Source organism: Lolium perenne, chromosome 1 (assembly GCF_019359855.2).
Source record: "Lolium perenne isolate Kyuss_39 chromosome 1, Kyuss_2.0, whole genome shotgun sequence".
NCBI lineage: Eukaryota > Viridiplantae > Streptophyta > Magnoliopsida > Poales > Poaceae > Lolium > Lolium perenne.
The window spans coordinates 247,776,144-247,790,991 of record NC_067244.2 but is presented as its reverse complement, the minus strand read 5'-3'; the positions used below and the strand labels follow the sequence as shown (position 1 = coordinate 247,790,991).

Here is a 14,848-nt window from a genome sequence, read left to right as displayed (position 1 = left end):
TGTGCAGAAATTTCTATCACTTCTCACCTTCTGTGTTGCACCCCTATTTTTGTATGTATATAATTAGATAGGTATGGTGATCTTGTGATTATGTACAATAAAAGTCGGAATAACTTAAACACAAGATGGCGTCAATGTATTCATATGTGAATTATATGGAATATGAACTTACTTGAATCGAAATAATTTTTCAATATATGTGCATATATGTAAACTTTGGTGTTGGCTCAAACATTCTAATACAGCTATTATCTTACCAAGTGAATGATGCAAAGAAAAATTGGAATAGTTGAAACCATTGATATAATTACATATATTGTTTGGACCATCAAATGAAGTTGACTGCACATATAAGCGGTCACTTAACAAAAATTATAAGAACAAATGTAGAAGACGTTCAGTCATGAACCCGTTGAGTGAGGTCATTTATTAGTCGATAGAACGTAAACCCTTAACTAATTATTTACGATTTAAGTGAACATATCATTGCATATATGGTTCATATTAACTTATGTGCCCTTTCAATCGTGCGAATATAAAATTTACCTAAAATATTGGAATCAAAACAAAAGAGTTGCCCTAAAGTGTAAGGGAAGCATGCCACAATGCTAATGTGTTCCAATTTGGCATTGTCCCCTTAGAGAGAAACATATTTAATGGCAGGATGGCATCGAACAATGTAGGATACCCCAAGAGCATACAAAAGATGTAAAGAGTAATATACTATTATGTCAAATAGGGCGGCAATTTGTTTATTGAAAATACATACTTAATATTTGTGGTTAATTAAAATGATTAATATACGCATCATTGATATTATCTTAAAAATTAATGGCGGCTATAGAATAATACTTGCATTTAAAAATAATATGAGGTTTTTCGACAAATGAGTGCCCATATATTCCCTCGCATTTGCGAGGGCCACCTGGCTAGTTATTTTAATATTCATACCCAGTTAAGTAGGATTTATTCTACTTGCTCTTGTAGGCCTCTCCCTTCATTACTGATTATAAGACCGGTGCATCCTTAGAACATCAATTTAACCAGCATAATTAAAAAAACATCTAAACTTTTTAATGATACATGTTTTATAGTATATACCTTCGTTACCGATCCGACTCGCTTCCTAGTCAAAACCAGTCAAGTTAGTTAATATATTTTAAGAAAATTAGTTTAGTTTAAACTACATAGTTTTTTGCGGGCTTACGTGGGATGCCGCTTGCAACCCTGATCAAGTAGAAACTTACTCATGTGAATTTTGTAACTTCTTTTTTACCATTTGTGGCATGTACAAGAATGCGAATGTGAGAGTCATAGTCTCGTAGCTTGCATTTAAAAAATAAATAATTCGCGGATATGGTTATATTGTTTTATTAAAACAAAATAGTACAATGAAAAGTTAGCAAACATGCTTGTTCATATTCTAGGGTTCCTTGGCACAACTTCGTGTACAGGGATTGGATAGAGAACCTCCCCAAAGGTGGGGGGCCACAATCTCCCTCCTAAAGGCATTCCAAATACCTAGGTCCTGTTGTCCCCGTGCTTGACACGGCGGGGTGTACCATTCCCCTCCAATGTACACACTAGACACAAAGCACTCCGGGTCAAGAGCCAAAGCGAATACCGAGGGGAAGCGGTCCTTCGGGGGCCCCAACCCATGCAACCAATCGAACCAAAGTCGAGTGGAAGAACCATTTCGGACTTGGTGACTTGCCCCCAAGCAGAACACGGACTTAACCTTCTGGATGACATTCCAAAAACTCTGAGCCATTCTGGTGGGCATCGACGAGTAGGTCCTTATTCTTGAGGTACTTGTTCCTAAGGATCTCAACCCATAGGGTCTGCTCGCCAGCATAAAGTTTCCATATCCGCTTTGTGATGATACATGTCTTAATTGTTGTGTCCATGCTAGTGTTGACTGAGATTTCCTCATATAAGTCAACGATGTTGCACATAGGATGAAATCCTAGTTTCGGTGACATATCTAAATCCAAACAAGGAGATGTCGTACGGCTATCGAAATTGATATATACTCTCTCCTTTCAAAATAATTGGAGTTATGTTTTCCATCTAAGACAAACCTCTCTAAGTTTCGCGAGATATAAAGAATTTTTTGTAATTCAATCTATATACTTTGAAACTATCTTGTATGCTAAATCTAATAAAACTAATTAAACATGTGTTCTAAAAAAAGTTTTTCTAATAAGTTTGGTTAAGCTTATAAAGTTGTTTAACTTATGATAAAACAATTAAAACTTCAATTGTTTTAAAAGAGGGAAAGTATAGGCTTTAAAAGTTTAAAGCTAATCAAAGATCGTAGATTTAGCAAAACCAGAGATATGTAGAGAGTTGCAGGGTGAGTGTAACTTCACTCACACACACACTGCTGGAATTGAGTGGCCACTGTGCCCTGCCGTGACGAGAACAGTATACGTGTTTGCGTGATTTCGTGGAATCCACGATGATCAACGGCACCGTGCGCCGGTGGGTGGAGCCATAATAAATCCCTCGCCGGCCGGCGGTCTGGTCAGGTCAGTGCAACGGCGTGCTCCGGCTTTCACGTACGTGGTCCTCGCACGCCTCCGGTCCTGCGCTACTCGGCCTAGTTGCCTCCAGCGACCGGCGGGCGGGTGGGCAGCAATTGAAACGCGCGAGCCGTCCACGTTGAATTAGGGGCTACCGCAGCGACGTCAGGCTGTCTGTCACGCACTCGGCCGGCCGGCCGGACTTTGGAACCACCGGTGTCACGGGGCATCGGAGGACCGCGTCCGACGCCGGCAGTAACGCTCGCATGGCGTGTACCCTACCACTAGCTTCATTTGGTGGCGGTGGCCCATCAATTCCTGGCCGGACGGCCGGCTGGCCGGCACCGACGACGCGTCCGTCGCCCGCCGGATCGCGCACCGTGGCGTTTTCCTCCGCCTTTATCCGGGCTTCACGCTGGGCTTGTGCTGTACCTCCTGCGTCGGTTGCAGTTTGTTGCGAGACTAGTGGAGGAGTACTTCCTCACCTCACACGAGCAGCGTGAGGTAGACGATCAGATCAACCATGTTCCACCGGCCGTGCTGGACACTCGCCGGTTGGCAGCTAACGTGCGAGCTGGACAGGAGCTCCATGGCACCTACGTTGCGTCTGCCGCAGCATTTCCAGCGTGGTACGCATGCACCATGAGAGCAACCGGGATGGACGACATGGAGTGGTGCTCCGGTAAGTAGGTAGGGTAGCTGCGCCTCGCTTATTAGCCCTGCGGCGCACGGCATCCGACCGGCCAGCTGCTCCGAAGTCCTAATTTTCGTAACTCTCACGGTGTGTGTCAGTGTGTGGCCGAAGTTGTCCATGTGGCAGCTCACTTGCTGACTCATGGCACGCATGGATGCGTTGGACGTACTGATCATGGCGGCAGTACTAGCTCCCTAACACCAAATGGTAACACGAAAGTGAAATTGTGACTAGAAGCCTCCAAAGACCATCCAAACAACTTTTAGGGGCTAAGGCCTAAAATCAATCCCCACCGGATCCGGGATCCCCCAAACAATGTCGGCGCTTGAGGCTGCCCGATAAACAGACTGACACTCCCCTGCCGGCCAGTGGCTCTGGGTTCATGCGCCACGTGAGAAAAATGCATGGGGTCGGTCTGGCAGCCTCACAGCTTGGGTCAAAGCGGCCCTGGCGCCTTGTCTCCCCGACTGGACAGAAAGCCTGTGAAGGCTCGTCGATTGACACCGGAGTAATGGCGAGGACCGACGTGTAACCTACCATGGATCAGTTTCCCCATGAAACCCCACCGGCCTGCCTCCCCCACGATCCCCGCCTTGCCTCGCAAACCTAACCCTAGCGCCATGGCCAACAACTACGATGTTGGTGGTTCCGGCGTGGCTGGCGGCGGGGGCGATTGCTCCCGCAACCTCTCAAACGAGGAGGCACACGCGCTCTGCGAGGCGAGGCTCCTTGTCCCGCCGGACTGGCACCTACCCTCGGAGTGAAAGATCTCCACCTACAGCTACGTTGTTCTGCAGTTATTGGACGGCCACGCCTACGACGAGTATGTGCGTTAGTGGTAGAGCCAGCTCACACCTAAGGATTAGGTGGATTCGAGCTGAGCCACCGATAGCCAGATCCGAGGGCCACCATCATCGGGGCCTACAATGGCCCCCACAACCGCTACGGGCACCACAGCTGGTGGAGAGGCCGCAGCGTCAATGATGTCCTAGCCTAGGTCGGCTACAAGCCCGGCGAAACCCCACGGTGATTGCCGCGGCAGCTAAACCTAATTTGGGAGATGCAGCATCTCCTAAATCGCCGCGGCTTGGCCGGCACGCCCCAAACGGCTGTTCCGGCATGGTTGCCGGAGCTGGTCGAGATGCTTTTATGGCGTGTTTGAAACTGGCCTAGCTTCTCAAAATCCGTCGATCCAGCTGCGCAGGCCCGATTCCAGGGTCGCCGGGGGCCTGTGGAGCGGCAAATGTTCAGCACACTGCTTCTCGGTTTGGCTGGGCCGGCAGCACATTTTTTTCTTCGCTAGCCTGCTGGAAGGTGGCAATCCAGCCTGATTTGGCTTTGCTGGACCGGCCCGTCCGGGAGGAGTACTTTGTTTTGTTTTTTTGCCTTGGTCATTTTTCAGCCAGAGCAGGCCGGGGGCAGAGGCGGCCGGAGGTGCTGCTGGACTGCCTGTAGGTGGTCACGGGCTGTCCACGGTGCCGCCAGCCCAGCCCAATTAAATCGTTATATCGGACGCCCACTGTCGGAGAAAAAAACTTGGTGGGCTTCCGCTACTTGTTCCCTACCGCCGCCACGCCGCTCGACGGGATTAGGTTTCTTCCTCGCTGGTCGCTGCGGTCCGCTCCTCTTCGTGCCGCGCCGCGCCGCGCCATGGCCGGCGACGGTCCGCCGCTCCCGCCGCTCCGTCCCTCCGCTCAACCAACTGCCCCTCCCTCCACTCCGCTTCCCCCTCGAGCTCGCGCGCCGCCGCCCCCCCTCCTCTCTCTCCGCCGCTCGCCGCTCCCTCCATGGCCACGCCCTCCGCCTCCCCGTGTTGACCTCGTCCGCGTCGGCACCTCCATTCTTCCACGGGAAAGGACCACTCTCACCCCGTCGTTTGAGCGAGGCACATGTGGAGCTCCGGCGGCGGCGAGGTTCTTGGGGATCCTCAACCGCACGCATCCGGCGAGGTCCATGGGGAGCTGCCGAAGAAGATTTGCAGAAGGTACTCTTCCTCTCTTACTCCTTGCTTGCAGCTCATGGAAGAAGACAGTCATCGCTGAGATAAGGAGCTTCACAGATATGACCCTCTGTTACAAATTTGAGATTTTTCTAGGGAAAATTGAACCCACTGTAAAATTATAGCCTATTCTGTAGCAACTAGAACTATCACTTGAATGGTTGCTACCAAGTTCACCTCCTCCTAGACTGTCGTCTGTAGTTCTTAGATGTCTGAAGTGTGTTTGTAACCATGTTGTTCCTATGAATTTGTTTGTTCAACGACATTTTAGTTCTTACTCTTTGGTTTTAACCTGTTCATAATAAGAATTAAGTGTTGCGTTGGTCTGATCTATGTGTTACCTTCTCTGAAGCCCTGAAGGTAATCACTTCAGAAATGCTGCTGTTCTGTTTGTTTTTCAGTTTGGCCCCGTTGATCTATGTGTTAAAATCATGACTTTAAATTTAGAAGGGAGTGTTCTGTCTAGTTTGTTTGCTGAATCCTTTCGTCTCAGTAATGATTACCATTTGTATGCTCCTGTGTCTCTTGTATGCATGATGTCTGATGCAGAAGCTATATGAAACATGCAGAAGTTATAATTTCTTCTTTTTGTTGTTCAGCTTCAATGATCATCCAAATATGCATGAAGTTATAATTTCAGAGGCTAGTGTTTATTATTGTGGTCAAGATCTGGAACTTTTTTTAATCCCTCAGCTTGAGCAATTCAGTACTTGATTCTTATTATCCATCACTCTACTGTAGCAATATTGCACAACCTTTCAACGGAAATCTGCTAGTAGTAACGTGGAATCATCATGTACAACTAATGCTGATGAAGTTTGCCAGCAGTATCAGCTCTTCAGATTCTACAAAGCAATTGATGAAGTTTGCCAGCATAAATGTGCAGTACTAGTGCAATGGTCTTCATTGTGCAATGGGCTCCGTCCACGTCCCTCGCAGCTCCAATCCGACGGGAAGAATGGAGGTATCCATGGCAAAAAAGCAAACAGAGAAGGGATAGAGGAGAGAGAATGGAGTCCCTTTGTATTGTTTTGAGATACTCTGAATATCCTGAGACATTTTCCTGTCATTTCCCTTTGTACTGGTTTAAAGATAGTCTGAATTTCTGGACGTGTTCTTATACATGAATGTATTATACTGTAGTAAGTGTATGTGCTAGCAGTTGTACCAAATCTGTCGTCTGAAGGAAGCTCTGTGCTGTGCTAAAAATTGATCCTTGCCTCGTCCTGGCAGCTGGCGAAGTGCTCACTCTGAGCTTTGAGGCGTCAGTGCATAGCTCCTCTGTGCGTGCGGTAGCGAACGCCCACCTAGTCTCAAGGAAAGGAACGGACATGTAGCGGTGACCAGCCCAAGTCAGGCGGGCAGAGGTGGTCAGCTAGTGGGCACCCATGGACAGGCCCACCTACAGCCTGGTGCTGGAGGAGATACGGCTTGCGGTGGACGAGGCGAACTCGGTGGGGCCTCGCTTGGATCCGGCCTAGCTTGCTTGCCTACCGGCGGCGGCGTGGATCGGGCTGGGGTCGCGAAAGCAGCTACAGTACGCCCAGCCGACGGGAGAGGCTCTGCCGGCCGGGGTCAGCTTGGCGGATGTTCCTCGCGGGATTGGGTCTGGAGAATGGTGCCTGAGCGTCGTGACGGTACCCAGCTCGAACTGTTTCTCACTCCGCGAATTGTTTCTCACTCCGCTCCCCGTTTTGCCGTTCCGTGGATTTGCAAAAGAGTCGCTCCGTGGAGTTGCAACGTTCGGCTCAGCTCCGCACCAGAATTTTGAGAAGCTGGGAGACATCCGAACACGCCCAATTCGCGGTGATTTTTCGCCCATGTCCTCATCATCATCATGGATTGGCTATCGGGGGCAAACCTGACGTGACACAGGTGTCCCAAAGTTTGACTGAACCCCAATCCGTGGAATCTTCAACTGAAATTCGATTTCATTTGGCAACATGTGATGAGGGACTAAGGTTAGCCTTGAGTTGGTCGACAAGGTTAGCTTTGAGTTGGTCGACAGAATTGATCGATCTGGAGATGGATTGTGCAACTGCAGTAAATATGATATCTGCCAAAGAGAATGATCAATCAAGCCTAGTCCATCTGGTACGCAACATACAAGAAAGCTTTGGAGAAAGGGAGATAACAATCAGGAAGATTGACAGAAGTCAGAATGAAGCCAGCCATGTTATGGCAAAGCTGGGTAGGGAACTAAAACGTACCCAATTCTGGATGAGAAGCTTTCCTTCTGTGTTAGAGAATGTTATAAACAAAGATTGTAATGTTTCTATGATTTAATATATTCCTTTTCCTCGCAAAAAAAAGACAAACCTAGGAAAAAGTACGTGTCCCCATCGAATTCATATTTGCTTGACACTATATCACCATTTCTTTGTTTTGTTTCCAGCCTAACTTATTCGCATTCACCTTGTTGCGCATGTGTCCTCCCAACAAACCACCACGACAGAACCGTGTGAGCGAGCTGGTTTTGTGACCCTTCACGAAGTGGGTTTCTCCTCGTCGTCAAATGGCGTGCCACCGCCGTGGGGTGCACCTTATTCTTAGTAACAGGGGGAGTATTACCCTTTACCGAAAACATTTAAAATTAGATGAATACTTTATGCGGCATACATGAACATTCCATTTGATAGCAATACACTTTATTCATCAATGACAACCAATGCATTGTATACACATGTGTTATCACCTTACTATTTGCGACAATATGTTCATCCTTGATTAGATTTAGAGATGCCTTTTCAATAACAAGTGCAGAGTATACACATGTGTTATCAACTTACTATAGTATTTTCTCAACTTAAAAGTGGATTTTATACTTCCACGCATGGGTGTGGGTGTGTTCTGGACAGTTAATTGATTTCTCGAACTCCCGCTCCCTTTGGTAGATGGAAAGAGTGCTTTCCCCTCTTCTCTTTTTATTCGAATCTCAAAGCAAAATAGATGGTCACGGAAACACCCACACCCATACATGTGAGTACAAAAGTATTTCCTCTAGTTACTATTGTACCCAACTTGCAAGACATATCTGTTGACGGTTCAATCTATACGCTAGAACCATCTATAATTATTATCTAGTAAAACAATAGAACCATTACCAAGACATTTGTTAGATTACAAGCATTGAAGATCTCTATCATAAATTTATCATTTCAGGATATCACGTACGCACTATATAATTTACGCAGCTCTGAAGCATAGTTCAATAACAACTTATGCTGCAACATAGAATTAAATTTAGCACGGTCAAACCTTACAGTGATATGCAACACATATGTATGACAAATAACACTATAACAAATATGATACAACATTATCATGTGGTTAATTTTTTCATATATATATATTAGAAAACCATAGTCATTAGGACTGCAATATGATAAGAGTAACTTGAAGATAAGTATAAAATTTAGTATAAAATATTGCACCAATACAAAAAAAATCTTTGGCCATTCTTGATTGCTCCTAGGCCGACTATGGGATATTGCTAATGTTGTGATTGGCTTAGTTCGCCGCGGTCATCACCCCCCAAAGTCAGTTTCTTTCTCCTCGGGGCTAGGAAAATAATGTATTACATGTCAATGACAAACTTTCCTTTATTGCGATCTACCAACAAGAAGCCCCAATGCGGCATTAGCCCCTCCATCACGCCACGACAGAGAGTGTGCCTATGTTCTTGCATTCACATGCATAGTCGATTTGAGGATAGTCATATGCAGTGCCCTCATTGAACATCTTCTCAATCTCATCATGGATTGCGTGATATACAAAGAATTCTTTTCCATGAGCAGAAGAGAGAATGGTGGTGGATGAGAAGAACGTGAGCGAGGAGGGCTACGGAACGCCTACGTGCTTTATATATGAGGGGAGCTCGGGAAGCCACGAATTGAGCACCCCATGACGCGGCACTGCGCTTCCATCACCCGATTTCGGGATGCGAGGAGGAAGAAGACACGCTGTGATAGTCACCTATTTCTGGAAAATTAGATCACCAGTAGAAAATTTTGATCGAACGAGGTTGTAGGGTGAAAGGTATCCCCGAGGCCTTTTAAGATTTTTAGGGATTTTTTATATTGGAAAGAGATGGGAGTATGGAAAAGATTTTGAAAATTAGTACCATTTTGAAAAAAATCTATTAACATGTATTAGTTTTCGAACATAATTTTGTAAAATAGGAAGAGTGGGATAAAAAGGTTTCACATCAACCATGTAAAAATATTGTTTTAAATTTTTTTAGGGCTTTTGAAGTTTGAACATTTTGGAAAAATATGGAAGATACAAACAAAGGGTTGATAAACACAACAAGGAAAATATTAAATGCAGCTTTGACTTAAAAAAAGGTGAGATGGATGATGATGATGTCATGGTGATACATACAAATCACACGAAACTAATATTGGATATTTTCCAGATGTTATGCCGAGATGGCGATAAGGGGTGGGAGAAGAAGTCATGGATCTTTGACATGGACATAGACATGTTTCCTCGAAGGCATGGATCAATGAGATGGAAATTTTTGTGTATTTTTTGGTGCCACGGACTAGTGACCATAGTTTAAAAACCAAACGGCGAGGCGAGGCGACTGGTTCACTGGTCGGACCACCGGTTCATCTGGTTCGATAGCGACAAAAATCACTATTTTTAATTAAAATTCAAGAAATTTTTAGAACAAAATGGCCATAAATGACAATGTATAGAGTATATTTCAATATGTAATAAAAAGACAAATTGAGTTCAAGTGGTATTGGGTATTATGCGGTGTTATTTCTCCCTAGCTGAAGGTCTAGAGATTAATTTCTCTTGTGACATCTGTTTTTTTACTGATTTTTTGCTATTTAGATCGGTGCCTCTTCAAAAACCGATGTTATCGTTGGTTCAGGTTTTTTCGGTTGAACCTGGTCCGGTATTGAAAACTATGCTAGCGACATGGTGGGGAGAAATAATGGATCTGTGAGGTGGAGCTAGACGTGTTTCCTCGAAGGCACATACCGATGAAAATGGAAATTTTTGTGTTTTTCAAATCCACATACTAGTGAAATGGCGGTGAGAAGTTGTTTATCTACGAGGTGGGCCTAGATGTGTTTTCTGGAACAAAGGCACAAACCGGTAAGATGGAAAATTTTATTTCTCCATATTCCCACTCCCACTCCCTTTCCCTTTTATTTTTTTATCCGAATCTCAAAGCAAAATGAGTGGTGACGGAAACAACCAGACCCATACGCATAAGTACAAAAATATTTCCTCATGTTACTATTGTACCCAACTTTCAAGACACATCTGTTGATGGTTCAATTTATACGCCGGAAGCATCTATAATTATTATCTAATAAAACAGTATCCATTACCAAGACATTTGTTAGATTATAAGCACTGAAGATATCTATCTTAAATTTAACATTTCAGGATATCATGTATGCACTATATAATTTACGCAACTCTGAAACATAGTTCAAGAACAACTTATGTTACAACATAGAATTAAATTTAGCACAGACAAACCTTACAGTGATATGCAACACATATGTATAACAAAAAACACTATACCAAATATGTCGAAACATTAATATGTGGTTAACTTTTCCATATAGGTATTAGAAAACCACAGTCATTAGGACTGCAATTTGATAAGAGTAAGTTGAATATAAGTACTATAAATTTTAGTATAAAATATTGCATCAAATACAATTGTTTCTTAGACAATTCCTAATTGCTCCTAGGCCGACTAGGGGATATAATCCATCTTGTGATTGGCATGGTTAGCCGTGGTCAGCATCATGCAGTCCACCTAAAGTTAGTTTCTTCCTCCTCTGCGCATCATCCAAAAGGCGGTCACACAAGTTGCTTTGAATTCGGTGAACCGTGAATATTTTGTTCCGCGGATCTCGGGATCTGATGTTCTCGCCTAACACATCACATTATGAACTAATTTGGCTACTCTTACATTACGTGATGATATAAGTATATTGCCAAAAAAAGGTTCGTTACTAATCCACATCATCTAGATTTTTTCCGATAAAGCCACACCATCTAGATAGTCTAAGCACAAGAATACATCCACATGGGGATTGTGGGCAAATGTTGGACTTCAATCCAACGCACTAGTGACTTTGTTCCCTATTGGTTTGTTCACCCACAAAGTAAGCACCACCCTCGGTGATTCTATGACATAGACAATGTAAGAAGTTTAGAAGGGTACTTAAATAAAGTGATTTTCTCAAGCATTAGTAACTAGTTTCTCAATCCAGGTTAAGATTTGATATTTAGTTAAATCCTAAAATAGTACATGAGCCAAAGTAATTAGTCTACTGTTTCAACAGTATCATGGCCTGCTAGCTTCATCTTGTAAATACAGACAAATAAGTGAATTACCGTCCGCAAGGTTTTAAGGATTTAGTCCTTAATCTCGGATTAGTACTCGAAAACTGCAAATGGAGAGCGCATGTAGCTTTTTATTTAAAAAAATCAAATTTATATTTTGAAGATTTATAAAATTCTGAAAAAAAAACTTTGATATAGCCAATGATGTGTGCTACAAACGTGCAAAATCTCAGTGTGAAATTCTTTGTATTCTTAGCTACACAAAATGATAAAATCTCACAAATTGTATACTACTAGTTTTGAACGTGTATTATTCACTTTTGTCATTTTTGTATAGCCTAAAAGTACAAAGAGTTTCATGCTGAGATTTTGCAAATTTGTAAATTTCATTATTGGTTACATTTAGAATTGTTTTTACTTTTTAAAAATTAAATCATATTTTTTAATCGCGTGGTACACGTGATAAGCTACTCTCAAACAAACAAACAACAATCATAGTTTCTAAATTTCCAAAAATAAAAAATTACATGTAGCTCGATTTCCGTTTTTTCATATCGAACCATATAGTAGGGGAAAGTGACAAAGTCAGAGCGGCACTCTTTCCACTTGAGGATGATGAAAGGTCGCCGCTCGCCGAATCGGACAAGGTTGTGATAGCTCCATTATTGATGACAGAAAGTCGACCCATGACATCGGGAGACACTAGCAGACGACACTATCCACATTGTCTCGACACCAGAAATAGCACTAAACAAGTATGCCATTCTTAGTTTATTACCATCATGTGGAAGAGCGACACCATCGATCAGATCAGAGTGGGGGAAATGCTGCGTCGAATATTGTCCGGTGGCGCTCCGTCCGCAATCCGCGGCACTGTGCACGCCGGCGACGGGAAACCGATCCAAAGCCTGGCCCCTACTGAACCATCCCAGCACCGGCGCTCCGGTGACCGGCCGGCGATCCTTCATGGCTATTGACTCATGCTGTCGTCAGCTTGTGGCCAGACCACGCTACAGGTCCACTGGCACGCCGGTCCCGATGTCAGCCTCATCCGTCCGGGCCGGCGTGAGCGTGACGCCGTCGCCGTCCAGCGCCATCTGGCCACCAGGCTCCCACACATGGCCTCCTGCATGCACGTCACCTGTCGCTGCCTCATACGCCGCGGCAGCGCGCGCCCACAGCCGTCCCTTCGTCCCGCTCGACGGCCAGGATCTCTCCGCCGCCCGCCATAAATACCGCCGGCACGCGCGCGATCGACCTCTACACCCGCCTGCTCTGGCCACAGGAACGAAAAGAAAAATGGAGCTGGAGGCGGCCACGCGGCGGTTCCGCCTCTGGTTCCGCGGGCTGCGCTCGCTGCGCCGCGACCTCCGGTCCGCCCGCTGGGACGGCGACGACCAGGCGCAGCTCACCAAGCTCGTGGACGGCTTCGTCGCCCACTTCTCCGACTACTGCGCGGCGCGCGCCGAGGCGGACCCGGTCTGGACGCTGGCGGCGCCGTGGGCCACCCCCGTGGAGCGCGGCGCCGCGTACTGGCTGGCCGGCTGGCGCCCCACCACGCTGGTCCACATCCTCTACACCGAGTCCAGCCGCCGCTTCGAGGCGCAGCTCCCGGACCTGCTCCTGGGCGTGCGGTCGGGCAACCTCGGCGACCTCAGCCCGGCGCAGCTGGCGCAGATCGACGAGCTCCAGCGCCGCACCGTCGCCGAGGAGGACGAGCTGTCGCGGGAGATGGGGGCCGTGCAGGAGGGCCACGGCGCCGTCGGGGCGGACGGCGAGCTGGACGTGGACGGGCTCGTCGGACGCGTCGGCGCCGTGCTCGCCGGGGCGGACGCGCTGCGGCTGCGCACCATGAAGCGCGCCGTTGAGATCCTCGAGCCCGCGCAGGCCGCTGAGCTGCTCGTCGCCGTCGCCGACATGGAGATCGGGTTCAGGGAGTTCGGGCTCAAGCACGACGGCGCCGGCTCGGGCCGCGCCGGGTAGAACGTCCAGCTGACAGGCCGAGCCCGGTTTTTTTCCAATTTTTTTATTTTGGTTTGACCGGGACAGAAAGACCTCCCACTCTTGTAATCTTGTTTGCCGTGACGATTGTCTTGCCAGGCAGACGGTCGCGCGGTGAGTGCTTCGTCGTAGCTGGGCCGTGTCAGGGGCGTGCTGTCGTGAGAGTAATAAAATGCAGCAAAATGCATGTTGGTTTCGCTGTTGGGAAGTTGGCCTTCGCTTTGCTTCTCTTTGCATAGAAGTGAGTTGTTTTGAAGTGAAGCTAGCTAGCCTTAAATTGTAATCGGTAGCAATTATCATACCATGTTACTAAAATGTATTAGATTGTGTGATGTTACTACGTATGTAATCTTACTATGAGTAGTTTTAAGACAACTGCTTAAATCGATATTTCTAATACTACAAATTCACATCATCCCGAGCCTAATACAAGCGTCGGCAAATTTCAAAAAAGAAAACCCTATATGAAAGAAGGCTATCCGGTGCGCCTACAATTTCCGGTGACAAATTTCACGTAGGAAGATTCCCACGGGCCACACGTCAGCCTCTCTCTCTCTACCCACCTACCCGTCTCTCCCTTCTTTTTTATTCTCCACCTACCATCCAAACACTCTTTCTTCGCTGTCATTTGCCCGCGACCCCAATATGTAGCCTACAAGTGTCCTGTCGGCTAGTATTTGGGGCTCATCGGTGGAGATGCTCTAAGGCATTCCATGATCACATCATATATATTGGGAAACCATGTGCATTTGAAATTTAAACTACGATTATTATTCAAAGGGAGTGAATATTTTTTTATGTGAACTGCAACATCATCGAATCTTGACTACAACTCGTGTTGCAACTCACGAGTAATCACGACATAATCCAACGATTTAGAAAAATAAGAATTAAGCTAATTTTCTCTCTACTGGAAATTGGTAAAACCGTCTTTAAGGTGTTACAATGATGTTAGCAAAACTATTTTTAAAATGTTACAATGATGTTAGCAAAACTATTTTCAATCCATATGATCTCTTTCACATTGATTTGGGTAACTAAGGGGCATGCGCCAAAAAAGTTGACATCTTTTTTTTTTTCGAAATGGGGGATTTGCCCCCAGCCTCTGCATCAAAAAGATGCATACGGCTGCTTTATTACCAAAAAAAAAAAAAAAAAAAAAAAAGTTGACATCTGCTGCGACAAATACTTGATATGACTAAATATTATACTTTTCACGTGCTAAAAAGATATCGTATTTTTTAAAAATAGATGCATATATATAATAAATAGTGTCTACATACATCTAAATTTACCTAAAATTGT

General features: G+C 45.6%; 1 protein-coding gene across 1 annotated transcript; it reads left to right on the top strand.

Moving 5' to 3' along the window:
• The first annotated feature begins 12,200 nt into the window (after positions 1–12,200).
• On the top strand, positions 12,201–13,751 carry LOC127327541 (protein DOG1-like 3). The gene has a single exon (XM_051354321.2). It carries the CDS (start codon positions 12,509–12,511, stop codon positions 13,523–13,525), a length of 1,017 nt encoding a protein of 338 aa, XP_051210281.1. The 5' UTR covers positions 12,201–12,508; the 3' UTR covers positions 13,526–13,751.
• The last annotated feature ends 1,097 nt before the right edge of the window (positions 13,752–14,848 follow it).